Source organism: Leuciscus leuciscus (assembly GCF_965113295.1).
Source record: "Leuciscus leuciscus genome assembly, chromosome: 16".
NCBI classification, from domain to species: Eukaryota; Metazoa; Chordata; class Actinopteri; order Cypriniformes; family Leuciscidae; genus Leuciscus; species Leuciscus leuciscus.
This window is the reverse complement of record NC_138740.1, coordinates 36447955-36463707: the sequence shown is the minus strand read 5'-3', so window position 1 is coordinate 36463707 and position 15753 is coordinate 36447955. Positions and strand designations below refer to the sequence as shown.

At 51.2% G+C, this 15753-nt stretch overlaps 1 protein-coding gene across 1 annotated transcript; it reads left to right on the top strand.

Annotated features, from left to right (window-relative positions):
* The first annotated feature begins 5801 nt into the window (after positions 1–5801).
* Positions 5802–15504, top strand: LOC309477664 (uncharacterized protein). The gene is made up of 6 exons (XM_082140982.1): positions 5802–5928; positions 6014–6118; positions 6676–6768; positions 13857–13994; positions 14826–14936; positions 15030–15504. Exons 1-6 carry the CDS (start codon positions 5880–5882, stop codon positions 15398–15400), a joined length of 867 nt encoding a protein of 288 aa, XP_081997108.1. The 5' UTR covers positions 5802–5879; the 3' UTR covers positions 15401–15504.
* The last annotated feature ends 249 nt before the right edge of the window (positions 15505–15753 follow it).

The following is a 15753-nucleotide window of genomic DNA, read 5'->3' as shown; positions in this document are numbered from 1 at the left end:
TAAGTTAGCTTACGCTACGGGAACCCCTTGTCAACGCCGTGCGCGCCCAGCATCCACTACATGAGTCCCAGGGGAAACCCGGGGAACACTGATAAGTGGGAAACAGGTGGCCGACAGTTTATTAGTGGGCCAGCACATGTTCATAAGCACACATTAGGGGGTGTAGAGCGGCTCGACCGGTCTATACTGACATAACCCTTTCTAGTGCAGCTCAACCAGGAGAGCTAAACCGAGTAAGTAGCCCGCGCACAAAAGTGTGGGCAGGACATACACACGACTCAGACTGATAGAAGTTTAGCCTGCAGGGCGGGGACTTCCAGGTTATAAAACCTAACAAATGTAGAGGGGGAGGCCCAGCCTGCCGCTGTACAAATGTCATGAATGGAAATCCCGCTGGACCAAGCCCACGATGAGGCCATGCCTCTGGTGGAATGAGCCCGGATGCCCAAGGGGCACTGCAGGTTTCTGGACGCATAAGCTGCCGCAATAGCGTCCACTATCCATCTGGACAGACTGTGTTTCGAGGCGGCGAGACCCTTGGTGCGCCCTCCAAACGAAACGAAAAGCTGCTCCGAGCGCCTGAAAGCGGCGGAGCGCGTGACGTAATTCCTCAGAGCCCTGACAGGGCAGAGGAGGTTACTATCAACCTCGCTGCCGGATGCCGGTAGGGCTGAGAGGGAAATGACTGAAAGGAGTGCCCATCACCTTGGGGACGTAACCATGTCTCGGTTTGAGAATGACTATTGAGTCATTAGGTCCGAACTCGAGACACGCCGCGTTAACTGATAACGCGTGTAAGTCACCCACGCATTTAACTGAAGACAGAGCTATCAGAAAAGCGGTTTTGAAAGTGAGGTATTTCAGATCCACAGTGTCCAAAGGTTCGAAGGGATAAGCTTTCAGGGCCTCTAGGACCAAAGACAAATCCCAGATCGGAACCGAGGGGGGCCGCGGGGGATTCATCCTCCTGGCTCCTTTAAGGAAGCGGATGATGAATTCATTCCTTCCTAATGCGCGGCCGCGCGCCGAGTCGGCGAACGCTGCAATAGCCGCAACATAGACTTTGAGCGTGGAGGGGGACCTGCCCGCGTCCAGCAGCTCCTGAAAGAAGCACAAAACCCACGAAATCCCACACGCTTGTGGGTTTAAATTTTTCCCCGTGCACCACTTGTTAAACACAGACCATTTTGACGCGTAGAGCCGTCTCGTAGAGGGGGCTCTAGACTGCGTGATCGTGTTCACGACCCCTTTTGGCAAATCAACGAGTATCCGTTGATTCTCCACGCATGCAGAGACCAGCGCTCTGGATGGGGATGCCAGATCGAACCGCGGGCTTGAGAGAGAAGGTCTCTCCTCATCGGGATCGGCCATGGGGCTGAGTCTGCCAGCCGCATTAATTCCGGGAACCATGTCTGGTTCTCCCAGTGCGGGGTTATGAGGAGCACTGAGTGGCGCGTTTCTCTGATCCTCCCGATCACCTGGGGTAACAGCGAGATCGGGGGAAAAGCGTACAGCGGGAGGCTGGGCCAGGCTTGGGCCAGCGCGTCCTCGCTCTTCGAGAAGAATATCGGGCAGTGGGCGTTGTCGTCTGATGCAAAGAGGTCGACTTTCGCTCTGCCGAACAGGCGCCATAGAAGCTGGACTGGTGGTGCAGAGACCATTCCCCGGGGGGAACGTTGTCTCTGGACAGTCTGTCTGGGCCGACGTTCAGGTGACCGGGCACATGCGCGGCTCTCAGCGAGCGCAGTGAGCCCTGAGCCCAAACGAGGAGGCGTTCCGCCAGTGCGCAGAGGATTTTGGATCTGATCCCGCCCTGACGGTTCAAGTAGGACACCACTGACATGTTGTCTGTGCGAACTAGTACATGGTGTCCTCGCAGGTATGGGAGAAAATGTTTCAGTGCATTCTCGACCGCTAGCATCTCCAGACAGTTTATGTGAAGGCATTTCTCCCGGTCTGACCAGAGGCCATAGACAGTTCTGCCCTCGAGAAGCGCACCCCAACCTAGGTTGGAGGCGTCTGTCGAGATCGTTTTCCGGTGCGAGATAACTCCCATTGTAACTCCCCGTTGGTACCATTCGGCCGCCAGCCAGGGCTGCAGGGCTGAGACGCAGCCCTGATTCACACTGACTCGCGAGCCGCCGGCAATCCACGCTCTGCGGGGTGCGCTCGCTTTCAGCCAGCGCTGAAGCGGGCGAATGCGCAGTAGGCCCAGCTGAAGCACCGCTGCAGCTGAAGCCATGTGGCCCAACATCCTCTGAAATGCTTTCAGGGGGAAACACCTGCCTTTCTGAAAAGACGCGGCGAGATGTCGAATACGGCGCGCGCGCTGTGTCGACAGTCTGGCCGTCATAGCCACCGAGTCCAGTTCTATTCCCAAAAAAGAGATCGACTGACTGGGTATTAATGAGCTCTTGGTCCAGTTGACCGAGAGACCCAAGCTTTTCAGATGGCTGAGTAGCACTAGTCTGTGGGAAATGAGTTCTTCCTCTGACTGCGCTAGAATCAACCAGTCGTCCAAATAGTTTAGAATTCGCATGCCCTGTGTTCTCAGGGGAGCGAGGGCCGAGTCCATGCACTTCGTGAACGTACGGGGTGCTAAGAACAGGCCGAACGGGAGGACGGTGTATTGATATACCTGACCGTCGAAGGCGAATCTCAAGAATGGCCTGTGACGGGGTATAATCTGAATCTGAAAGTATGCGTCTTTCAGATCGAGAGAAATAAACCAGTCCCTCGGGCGGATTTGCGCGAGGATTTGTCTGGTTGTGAGCATTTTGAACGGCCGTCTCATGAGAGCTTTGTTCAAATATCTCAGATCTAATATGGGTCTGAGAGCTCCGTCCTTCTTGGGAACGAGGAAATAGCGGCTGTAAAAGCCCGTCTCGGTCAGAGAAGGATGCACTCGTTCTATCGCCCCCTTGCACAATAGTTTCGCTATTTCTGTATGAAGCAGATGGGCTGCTTCTGTATTCACTCTCGTCTCGGTCCGTGCTCGAAAGCGCGGGGGACAGCGAGCGAACTGCAGCGAATAGCCCCGTTTCACAATGTTCAGCACCCATTCTGACACGCCCGGGATAGCTTCCCACGCTTCCGCATGCATAGCTAGGGGTCGAATGGCCTCTGGGTCCCGGCCGCTGCACTGCGCGGGATAGGGGACATGCAACAGAGGAATTTGCGCGGTGCGCGCGCTGTCGATTCTGGGGAACAGGAGCTCGCTGATAGCGATAATTGGCTGGACAGCACTCAATGACTCGGTCACTTGGGACGGAGAACATTTTGCAGTGAGAAACCCGTGGCGCGAGAGCGGCGTGGGCGTTAATGTGTTTATCAGTAAGCGTGAGCGCTCGTAGGTGGGCACAGGGCTTACATTCGTAACGGCCAGTGGTGGGGAGCTTTATGTGATCTAACCCCGAGACAGTTGTGAGACAGAGCGGGCAAAGTGTAGGTGTGGGCACTGGATCGTGGGCACATTTCCTACATTTGACACTCGAGCGGCGCGTGCCCGCTTTATGAGAGTGTGCTCTGTGGGGTACACAGGGGAGATCGTGCTTGTGTGTAGGGGTGAACACTGGGATGTGGGCACATTTGCTACACTCATAACACCGTCGGCGTGAGCCGGAAAACCAGACTTTATGCTCTTTTTGAGATTTCTCTGGGTCGCCGTGAGAACGGCGTTTGTGTGCAGGCGAGCGAGTTGTGTAACTGACTCGTTGGCTGCGGTGAACACTACTGCAGTAGCCTTTTCTAAGGGGACTGGCAGAGGTAACGTTGTGAGTCCTCCCTGCGCATGCTAGGAGGACTTCGCAGGCTCGGGCTTCAGCGCGATCTTAGGCCGGGGTCCCCGAGAGGGAGGCGGTCTGTGCTGGCTGGATGAGCGCGACCTAGGGCGGCCGCCCTGTCGTTGCTGCGAAGGCGGAGGTCGAGACGAGCGCTGCGTAGAGCTGCGTGCAGGAGGCTGTGCTTGAGAGCGGCCTGCAGCGGAACTCGAGCGGCGAGGCAGGAAGAGGTTCATGGCCTGCGACGCTTTCCGTACCTCCGAAAAACGATCCACGACGCCGCTTACAGCAGGGCCGAAGAGGCCGGTGGGGGAGAGCATGGGCGTCACCCATGTCGGCGAGCGTTAGCCACAGATGGCGCTCGGTGACGGTAAGCGAGGCCATGGATCTCCCGATGGCTTGGGCCACGGTCTTGGTAGCGCGAAGGGAGAGGTCCGTCGCGCTGCGCAAGTCCGTGAAGGCGGTGTGACTCGGGCCTTTCTCGTCCATTTCGCGGAGGAGATCGGCCTGGAGGATCTGGAGAACCGCCATTGTGTGCAGGGCGGAATCAGCCTGTCCAGCGGCAGAGAAGGCGCGGCTGACGAGTGCTGACGTAGTCCTGCAGGCTTTAGACGGGAGGGCAGACTTTGAGCGCCATCTCGCGGATGGGGGGCAAAGGTGCGCTGCGACCGCCTGTTCCACCGGGGGAATCTGGGTATATCCCTTCTCCGCGGCTCCGTCCACGTGAGAGAGAGTCGAGGAGACTGAGGAGCGGAGCCTCGTGGAGAAAGGAGCGTTCCAGGATTTGGAAAGCTCAGCGTGGAGCTCGGGCAGGAAGGATGCTGACCTAGAGGCAGGCGCTTGGCGGCGGCTAGGCAGAAAACCCCCTTCGAGCCTGTTAGGCGCGGGCGCCTTCGGTGGTGACCATTCGAGGCCTAAGTGCTCGACAGCCTTAGTGAGGAGGCGGAGAAGCTCGTCGTCCACACTGGCGCGAGCCCGGCCAGATTCCTGGGTCGAAGAGGAGGTGGAGCGGTGAGATTCGGACCAGTCCTCGCTGTCCGAAGCCAGGATAGAGCAGCTGTCGATGATGGCGTCCTCATCCGCTTCATCCCCTGAGGCGACGGCAGTGCAGGCAGGAGCCGGCAGCTGCGCGTCGGGAAGCGGGGGCGGAGAGGGAGAGAGCGAGGCTCGCGGGAGAGGCGCTCAGTCGCTTTCCTCGGCTTGCAGGCGCTGGTTTCGACGGCGGCGGCTTCTCTCAGAGTGCAGCGATGCGGAGAGCTTCGCTGAAGAGACGAAAATCAGGGTATCAGCCTCTGAGCCTTCCTTTTATACGCTAAGCCACTCCCATTCTGGCGGGCTGTGGCGCGTGAGGGCGCGTGCGCCCTCATTGGGCGTGACGTCACGCCAGGCTCACTGGTAGGCTGCTGCAGTTGCCGCGGAGCAGCCAATGAGCGCGCTAGATAGCCTGCTCTAGGTCTGCAGGCTGCTGCACTGCGTTGACAATGAATAAAAATTAAGGATAATTTTTTGGCTTCATATCTCGAGAAAAGATGACTTTACCCGTAGCGTAAGCTAACTTACGCAATACGAGAGAACCTCTCGTAAGAGAACGTTTTATGTGTTGGCCGTTCATTTACACGACAGGCATTTTGGGGTCCTGAAGGTGCAAACGTTTGAAAATGGGGTTCAAAGTGCAAGATTTTGAAAACGATAAGTAAACTACAAAAATGTGAATTGTTATGCTAGTAAATGAGGTTTTAGCCACTTGTCTGCTAAATCAGCTTAAACCAGCTGAAAGCACAGTCACGATGATTGTTCAGGTTGTTTATTAATTGATCACAAATTGAATTGGCCACTGGTAGCCTAAAATATCTACTAAAATTACATATTTTTTGTGTTTTATAAATTAATCACTGGTTTAAGTCAGAAAATGTGAAAGTTCTAAACAATGGTTTTGTCTCCAATGTGATTTATCACAAGCTCACTGTAGAAACGAGTGTAGATTAATAGAAATAGGAGGCAATGCTGTGTTTGATGCAGAGAGAGAAAAAACCCTCCTTTTTTTGAGCAGACATAAAAGGAAAACGAGACATTGTCTGTTCATTCCTGTTCCGTCACAAGATGCATCTGCAAGTCTCCATTGTTCTTCTTTTCATTCCTCTCACTGGAGGTACAGTAAACAGCATAAGATATTTTTTTTAATTGGATTTTAAAAAGGTCACTGAATGTCTCTCTCTGTCTTATTGTCATTAAAGGTTTCTCTCTGAGCTGTTATAAATGCTTGTATCAACGAAGTTATGTTTGTCAAGAGAGATGCTCCGATGCCATGTGCAAAAGTACAAAAACAGTAGACTACTTTGGTAAGTTGAGTATGATGAAGTGCACTTTTACTGGTAATACTGCTAAAGAGAAAACAGGCATTTGTTGATCTCGCATTTGTCACACGATGCCTGACCATCTTACTTCTCTTGTTTGTTTTTTCACCAGAAGATATTCTTGCCCTTTTTTTCTAGGCCGGTGTGGTTTCCTGAAATGTTAGAGTTTGGGTTGTTGATGCATATGTCTGTTTTTGTTTTTGTTTTTGTTTTGTTTTTTTCATCATCATGATTTTAGGATTAAATGTATCTATATCAAAGCATTAGGGAAATTGTATAACTTAAGTGATGTTACTGGTCAACTTTTCTTATTGCTTGTTCATTTTAGTGTAAATAAACTTATAAAGTATTCCATGTATGCTCTCAATTAATTAAAAGTTATTTAAAATAATTATTAAATAATTACAAATATTATTGAAAAAGTTTTACAAGGTAGGTATGTCATACCAAAACAACGTGTCAACCCAAAGTGTTTCAGTGTCATTTCAAGAGATACAGTGCTACTTTAAAGAACATTTTTTTTGTGTCTTTTATTGTGATAGGACCGGAAAGAGAACAGGCAGATAACTGGCAACGGGAACGGGACAGGATCCCAAACCGGATTAAGAACAAACACGCTACATGCCCTGGCAAAGGTATAGTACTGCTTCATCATTACTGCTTCATCATTATAGCCTGTTTATTTTTTATTTCATGATGATGAAAAATTTTATATTTACACACACGTTTACTTGTGAACATTATAGGGATTTATAGGGATAGCGATTTTAGTGTTAAAATTTTTGTATTTCCGTTTTTTATTTTAATTTTTTTAATCTATTTTTTTCAACCTGCTCTGGGACTAGATGAAAATTAGTCGGGCCCATTCCATAGACTTTCTTCATATTGTTTTCATATGCAGCTAGCTATAAATACTATAACCTAACATTAACCCACACCCTAAACCTACAAAAAACGTTCTGCACTTTTACAACACTGTAAGAAACTGACTGAAAATCACAGTAATAAACTGACAGTTGCGACAAGATATAACGTACTCGGTTACTAACGTAACCTCGGTTCTCTCTAGAAGAGGGAACGAGTACTGTGTAAGATATCTTACGCTAGGGGAAAATCCTTTTTCCGCGAGATATTGAAGCCAAAAATTATCCTTAATTTTGTAATAATGCAAAACGCGTTGCGGCAGCATGCAGACATATTGGCTGCTCTGCGGCAACTGCAGCAGCCTATCGAGCGAGGCCTGGCGTGACGCCAGACCCAATGAGGGTGCTTCGCGCCCGCTGCGTCACGTCCCGCCGAAACGGGCGTGGTCTAGGCCTAAGATATCTTACGCTAGGGGACCCAATGTAAAACGCCGTGCATGCTGAGATCTGACACCAAAGACCCAAGGGCGAAAGCCCGGGGTTCATATAGTGCAAAATCACCTAGGGAACTCACAGGGAGTCCGGGAAGAGGGAGGGGCGAAGCCGCACTCTTCCACATATGGCAGCGTCGCTTAGACGCGAATTTCATCATACAGACAGGGCGGGGTACGGCCTGAACTGATGGGGAAATGTGGGTCTTACACAGTTTGCCCAGGCACATCTCGTGCTACTGCTTTTCACTGTCGATCATCGAGCTGTGCTCAGTAGACGCAGCATTCTGAGCTGATAGCATCAGGCCAGATAATACTGGTTAACTTAGACCGACAGCAGCCTGGCCTGCAGGGCGGGAACCTCTAGGTTGTAGAACCTTATAAATGTAGACGGGGAGGCCCAGCCCGCCGCCGTACAAATATCTTGCAAGGCAATCCCACTCGACCAGGCCCACGAAGAGGCCATGCCTCTCGTGGAGTGCGCTCTGACACCCAACGGGCACTGCATGCCCTTGGAGGCGTATGCCAGCGCTATAGCATCAACTATCCATCTGGATAGGCTCTGTTTCGACGCGGCTAGTCCCTTAGAACGCCTGCTAAACGAAACAAAGAGCTGCTCCGTCTGTCTGAAAACAGACGAGCGAGACACATAAGCTCGTAATGCCCTGACTGGGCAAAGGAGGCCCGCGTCTCTTTCCTCATCAGGGACCGGTAGGGCTGACAGGGAGATAACCTGCGCCCTAAACGGTGTGTTGAGGGATTTCGGAACATAACCGTGCTTAGGTTTGAGTATAACTTTTGAGTCATTAGGCCCAAATTCCGTGCACGTCGTGCTCACAGAGAGCGCGTGTAAGTCCCCTATGCGCTTCACTGAAGCGAGAGCCAGCAGAAACACAGTCTTGAAAGACAGATGTTTCAGATCAATTGACTGTAAAGGCTCGAATGGTCCACCTTTCATGGCTTCCAGAACCGTAGAAAGGTCCCATACAGGGACTGAGGGAGGTCTGGGAGGATTCAGTCTCTTAGCCCCTCTAAGGAAGCGGATGACTAAATCGTTCCTTCCTATTGACTGACCAAGCGTTGTTCTTGAGAACGCTGCTATAGCCGCCACATAAACTTTGAGCGTGGAAGGGGTCCTGCCCTTATCCAACAGCTCTTGTAGGAAGGAAAGCACCTCCGTCACTCCACAGTCTGTGGGTGACACGCCACGGGCTGTGCACCAGCCCGAAAACACTGACCATTTCGAGGAGTAGAGCCGTCTCGTAGACGGAGCTCTAGCCTGCCTGATCGTGTTTAATACTCCCTTAGGGAGTTCAACATGTACCCGTTGATGGCCCAGACATGAAGGGACCACAATTCCGGGTGAGGATGCCAGATCGAGCCGTGGGCCTGAGAGAGGAGGTCTCTCCTCACTGGCACTGGCCACGGGGCAGTGCTCGCTAACTGCATCACGACTGGGAACCAAGGTTGGTACAAGCAATACTGAGCATCCTTCTTCCCTGATCTGCTCTATCACCTGAGGCAGGAGAGAGACGGGGGGAAAAGCATAGAGCGGGCGGCGGGGCCATACATGAGCCAGCGCGTCCCTGCTCTTGGAGAAAAATTCCGGACAGTGAGCGTTTTCTTGAGACGCGAACAGGTCTACTTCCGCTCTGCCGAATTTCTTCCACAGCAGTTGGACTGTCTGTGGGTGTAGAGACCATTCGCCTGCCGGAACATTGTTCCTGGACAGTCTGTCTGGTCCTATATTTAGGAGCCCCGGCATGTGCGCTGCTCTGAGCGAGCGCAGGTTGCGCTGAGCCCATACCAGGAGGCGTTCTGCTAGCCTGTACAGGTTCCTGGACCTGAGGCCGCCCTGGCGATTTATGTAGGACACCACAGACATGTTGTCCGAGCGGACCAGGACGTGGCGTCCTTTTATTTGGGGACAAAAACGCGTCAGCGCGTTGTCTACTGCCAGCATTTCGAGGCAGTTTATGTGCAGGAGCTTCTCCCGTTCCGACCACTGGCCGAAGAACGGTCTGCCCTTGAGCAACGCTCCCCATCCCGAGGTGGATGCGTCCGTGGACACCACTCTCACCCTCGAGGAAGTCCCCAGGCTTACACCTGATTGGTACCAGTCGTCCGCTCTCCAAGGTTTCAGAGCTGTGACGCACTTCTGATTGACCTTGAGGCGAAGCAGACCGGATGCCCACGCTTGGCGTGGGACTCACGCTTTCAGCCAAAACTGCAGCGGGCGCATGCGGAGCAGGCCCAGCTGGAGCACTGATGATGCTGAGGCCATGAGACCCAGCATCTTCTGAAATTTCTTGAGCGGGACAGACGCGCCGCAGCGGAACGAGTTCGCTGTGCGCTGAATGTCTACCGCGCGCTGTGGTGATAGTCGCGCTATCATGGACAGCGAGTCCAACTCTGTGCCCAGGAAAGATATCGTCTGACTGGGGGACAGAGAGCTCTTCGCCCAATTGACACTGAGACCCAAATTCTCGAGGTGATCGAGTAAAATGGTCGTGTGTTCTATGAGCACTGAGCGAGATTGCGCTAGAATCAGCCAATCGTCCAAATAGTTCAGTACTCGCACGCCCCTCATTCTGAGGGGTGCGAGCGCCGCATCCATGCACTTCGTAAATGTACGGGGTGCCAGGGATAAACCGAACGGCAGGACTGTGTACTGATATGCCTGGCCTTCGAAGGCGAATCTCAAATATCGCCTGTGACGTGACGCTATCTGTATTTGAAAATACGAGTCTTTCAGATCTATTGACACAAACCAATCTCCTTGGCGAATCTGCGCGAGGATTTGTCTGGTCGTGAGCATCCTGAACTGTCGCTTCACAAGCACTCTGTTCAGTTGCCTTAGATCTAGTATGGGTCTGAGACCCCCGTCTTTTTTCGGTACCAGGAAGTATCTACTGTATAGCCCTCCTTCGCTCTGAACTTGAGAGAGAGACTCTATGGCCCCTTTGTTCAATAGTTTCGCCACTTCGGCTCGAAGTAAATGTGCTACTTCTGCTTTTACCGTGGTCTCGACGCGCGCCGCGCAGCGGCGAGGGCGTCGGCGAAACTGTAGCGAATAGCCTCTTTTTATAATGTCCAGCACCCACTTCGAAACCCCGGGCAGCTTTGCCCATGCGTCTGCATGAATAGCTAGGGGTTGAATACGAAGCGCGCTCCGCTCGCTCAGCGATGGAGAAGCTTCGGTGTGCTGTAACACAAGCGTCGCGCTCGTGACATTTGAGGCATGGGGCGCGCTGATAACAGCGGGCAGATTGCCCGCGCTCGACTCCTCTGCGGCGGTCAACCGCGAGGGGGAGGGCTGGGCGGGTCCCGTAGGAACTGTCATGTCTATGTGTGGATGTGGGCGCGGGACAGCGGGCACATTTATCACACCGAAAGCATTGTTCGCTTGAGTGAAGCGAATGCACGCTGGTTTCGTTTTTACAGAAACCGTGAGACATGCATAACGTGGTGTTTGTGGGCACTGGGTAGTGGGCACATTTACCACGTTTGAAGCGCAACCGATCTGAGTCGATTTTATGTGTGCGGGCCCTGTGTGACAGGCTGTGCTTGTGTGTAGAGATGGGCACTGGGCAGTGGGCATTCTTACTACACATTAGACACCATCGGCCGTGCCCGGGACACCAGAAAATACACTCTTTTGGGGATTTATCTGGGTAGCCGTGAAAACGGCATTTGTGTGCAGGCAAGCGGGTGACAGAACCGGCTTGTTGGCTGCAGAAAACACTGGAACAGTCACATTTGCTGGAACTGGACGAGCGAATAACTTTGGTGTGAGTCCAGCCGCAGCGGGACTTGAACACCGTCGTTTTCCTAGGCGTGCTAGGACGACTTCGGGGCCTCGGGCTTTACCGCAATCCTAGGTCGCGGGCCACGCATGGCGGGGCGGCGGCTGGATGAGCGGGAGCGCGGTCTCGCGCTTCGGGCCTAGCGGCGCTGCGAAGTGGCGGAAGTGGACGGTGGCTGGGGCTGTGAGCTCTGTGCAGACGGTTTCGCACGGCCTGCTGCAGAGCTGGAGCGCTTCGGGAGGAAGTGCTTCATAGCCTGTGACGCTTTCTGTACCTCTGCGAATCTCTCCGCAAAATCCTTGACGGAGGATCCAAAGAGGCCCGCCGGAGAAAGCGGGGCGTCGAGGAACGCGGTGCGCTCGGACTCGGCCATTTCTGAGAGCGTCAGCCACAGGTGTCTCTCGGTCACGGTGAGAGAGGCCATACTCCGTCCAATGGCCTGCGCTGCGGACTTAGTAGCACGGAGAGCGAGGTCCGTGGCACTCCTTAAGTCCGGCACGCAGATCGCGTCAGGTCCTTTCTCATCCAGCTTTCGGAGGAGATCGGCCTGGAAGATCTGTAACGTGGCCATGGTGTGCAGCGCTGACGCAGCTTGCCCGGCGGCGGAGAAAGCGCGGCGGAGCAGGCTTGACGTCGTGCGGCAAGCTTTAGAGGGTAGGGCCAGCTTAGCGCGCCGTCCAGCGGAGGGCGGACATAAGTGGGCCGCTATCACCTCTTCGACCGGCGGCAGCGAAAGGTATCCCCTGTTCTTGGCATCGTCAACTGTAGAGAATGCCAAAGAAACAGCTGGACGCACTCTAGCTGAATAGGGGGCGTTCCAAGACTTAGCGACTTCTTCGTGTAGCTCAGGAAGAAAGGGCGCTGGTTTGGACGCAGGCGAAGCGCGCTCCCCAGGCAGGAAAAAGCCATCCAGCCGGTTGTGAGCGGGCTGCTCGGGCGAAGACCACTCGAGGCCAAGGCTCGCCAAGGCCTGTGCGAGTATCCGCATGAGCTCCGTCTCGATGGACGCTCTCTTGCCTGACGATGTGCGGGCAGGGGGCGCGGGATCCTCAGAGCCCGCCCAATCCTCACTGCCTGACGCCAGGATAGAGCAGGAATCATCCTCTCCCAGCAGGGCTTCCTCGTCAGCGATGTCGACGGAAGCGGCGGCAGACAGCGGCCGCTGTCCGTCAGGAAGAGAAGCTGACGAAGCCGGTGAAGCAGGCGGGCGAACCGGCGAGCTTTGGCAGCTGGGGGAAGGTTCCGGGACCCGCTGGGCACGGCGCTTTTTACGGCGCGACACCGCGGCGGGCGGGGGAGCAGTCTCGGTGAAGAAAGCCAGGCGAGTCCTCAGAGTCGCCATGGTCATCAGCTCGCAGTGAGGGCAGCCGCCGTCAGCGAGCGCGAGAACTGCATGTTCCTCACCCAGGCAGGAAACGCAAACAACGTGGCGGTCCCCGTCACTGAGTGTGGCTCTGCACGAGCCGCAGGAAGGCATCTTGAAAAAGACGCTAGCTCTTTTAGAATGTGTGTCGCGGCGGCGACACACACACACACACACAGAGTACAGAGTAATGAAAGGATATAAGCTCCGGAAAGCGCAGCAGGAAGGCAAGGAAGGCGGCGCGGCCAGCGACTTCAGTGACTCGTCCCGCTGAAGGTGCTCTCTCTCAGACGGCGCGGCTTCTTCTCCAGCTCCAGCGATGCGTGTGCTTCGCTTGAAGGATGAAAAATCAGATAATAGCTGCCTGCGAGCGGTATTTATAGGCCTAGACCATGCCCGTTTCGGCGGGACGTGACGCACGCCAGGCTTCGCTCGATAGGCTGCTGCAGTTGCCGCAGAGCAGCCAATAGGCGCGCGAGCTGCCTCGCCTATGTCTGCATGCTGCCGCAACGCGTTTTGCATTATTACAAAATTAAGGATAATTTTTGTCTTCAATATCTCGCGGAAAAAGGATTTTCCCCTAGCGTAAGATATCTTACGCAGTATTGAGAGACCTCTCATAAGAGAACTATATTTTTGCTGTTTACAGTAGGAACCATGTAACTGTAAAGTAAAACTCACTAATTTGCAAGCGCTGTTTTTTTTTTGTTTTTTTTAGACAGGACAGTGTAGCGATTGACCGGAAAGCGTGGGGTGGAGAAAGGGGAATGGGAATCGAATTTGTGTAACCGGAGGAGTAATTGCACTATATGTCTCTGTGCTGACCACTAGGCTATCGGCACCAACTGGTTCTTAATGTTTAAGTGCTGTTTAGTTATATTGTATCAGCCAAAATAAACTCCCAAAAATAGACATATTTTACAACTTTTTTTAGCTTTCCATGTGAAAACGACTTTAATCTCGAAATGTTTCGACTTTATTCTCGAAACGTTTCGACTTTAATCTTATTTATTTTATTTTTTTACGTTGCGGTTCAGGGCTTCCGTAATGAGGTGTCTCGTTGTTAAAACGATGAATAAAGTAGCCTACTATTAAAATAGTGTTCAGTCTTCATTTGTGTCATAACTGACCTCAGTGTATCATGTAGTTTATGCAGTATGAACCAGAGATGCTCATTCATTCATTTCTCTTTTTATGTAGGCATAAAGCTGGAAACCACGTCTTATGGGTGTGCATTGCCACATGAATGTAAAAGCTGGTCTCTTGGCACAGGCTGTTGGACAAGAAAATATATTGCCGACTGCTGCGACACAAACCTTTGCAATAAAGAAGTTTCAGGTATCATCCTTTATTTGACCATGAGCTAAGCATAATTAAGGGAATATGCTGTAAGTAAGATATTGTTAGATGTTAGATAATGTTGTGCATCACTAAACTGATACAGCATAAATTAGTAATCGTATCTGTTAGGAAAGTGAGAGGGCATGGGTTCAGGGCTGATTATTTGGCTAAAGGCTCTCGTTAAGGACAATGTGTTTGTTTCCCCGGCATAAAAATAAAAAATAAAAAAATCTTTTTTATTGAATATTGATGGATAAACAATTTGTGGATTTTCTTTTTGGAACACTTGTTTAGGCCTATGATAAATCTGACAAAATTGGCAGTTGCGCTATGTCACATACTGCTCTGAGACACAAGGGTTGAGGATCCAAATGTAGTCTTTATTAAGGGGTAATCCAGTATTGTAATATACAAAATCAGTGCAAATAAACTGAGCAGGAAACAAAAGCAAAACGATAGGCAAAAGATCCAAACCATGAGATGGGGTAAACCAGAACCATACAAGACTTGGCAATGAATGACAGAGAACATGGGATATATAGGCAAAAGCAATCAATATAGGCAAAGCCTAACAAGCTAACGATGCACCGCTGAAAATAACCAGGCCTAATGAGTCCGGGCAATGGGTTCTGGGAAATGCAGTTTGTAATAGATGGACTACGGAGTGCCTTCTCATGGGTATCAAGGGCACTCCAGCTGGCATTTGTGACACAGTAAATGTAGCCAGATTTTTCCCCCAGTGCACTTCAATGTTAATCCCACAGCTGAGGTGTTGTTTGATTGCAATGTTATATTTTATAATAAAAAAATAAAAAAGATTTATTGCAGATGTGTTCCCTCATATCCCCAATGGAAAGAGATGTTACACTTGTGATGAAGAGGACTGCTCAAAAACAATCAGTTGTTGGGGGAATGAAGACAACTGCTTTATTGCATACGGTAAGAATTCAGAATTTATATATAAAAAAAATCTTTTTTAAAAAAAATTTTTATTCTTATATATGTTATATATGTTTTCATTCTTTTTTACAGAAACTTCTTCACATCAGTCAGTGGCTACAAAAGGATGTGCATCTAAATCTGCCTGTGAGACGCCAGGAAAGATTTTAGGACTTAATGAGGGCATCTCATGTTGTGAGGGGAACCTGTGTAACGGGGCTCAGAGTGTCACCACGAGTGTCACCACGAGTGTCACCCATAACTCCTCATTTAACAGTGCTCAGAGAGAGAGGTTGAACCTGTGTAACGGGGCTCAGAGTGTCACCACGAGTGTCACCCATAACTCCTCATTTAACAGTGCTCAGAGAGAGAGGTTGAACCTGTGTAACGGGGCTCAGAGTGTCACCCAGAGCTTGCTGTTCTCTGCTCTCCTACTTCAGGATGCACTGAATACAGTGCCATGACTCCTGCATCAGCAGCCATTTCATAAATTAGAGCATCATAAAAAAAAGATTGTATTGTCTGGAATTATTTGCTTATCGCTTATATTAAATTTGCTTATTGCTTATATTTGCTTTAAGTCATGATGTAAGAACCTCAAAAAATGCTTTCATTACACTGAATGTTTAAGAATTCTGAAAAAAACAGAACAAAATAAATATTTAACAAATAACATGGTTTATCACATTTTTCAGTTAAATATTTCACACAGATTGTTTTTTGGACAATTTTCTGATAATAATTTGTAAGGAAAAAAAGTTTTGGAAAACAGAAGCATTTTTGCGTAGGTCTCAGACTTTTGGAGCCTACTCTTAAA

Excerpts from the sequence above, each read along its gene's own strand:
- LOC309477664 (XM_082140982.1), top strand. The coding sequence starts at position 5,880 with ATGCATCTGCAAGTCTCCATTGTTCTTCTTTTCATTCCTCTCACTGGA. Across the intron at positions 5,929-6,013 it reads TTTCATTCCTCTCACTGGAG|GTTTCTCTCTGAGCTGTTAT; the intron begins GTACAGTAAACA and ends TTGTCATTAAAG. Across the intron at positions 14,937-15,029 it reads CAACTGCTTTATTGCATACG|AAACTTCTTCACATCAGTCA; the intron begins GTAAGAATTCAG and ends TCTTTTTTACAG.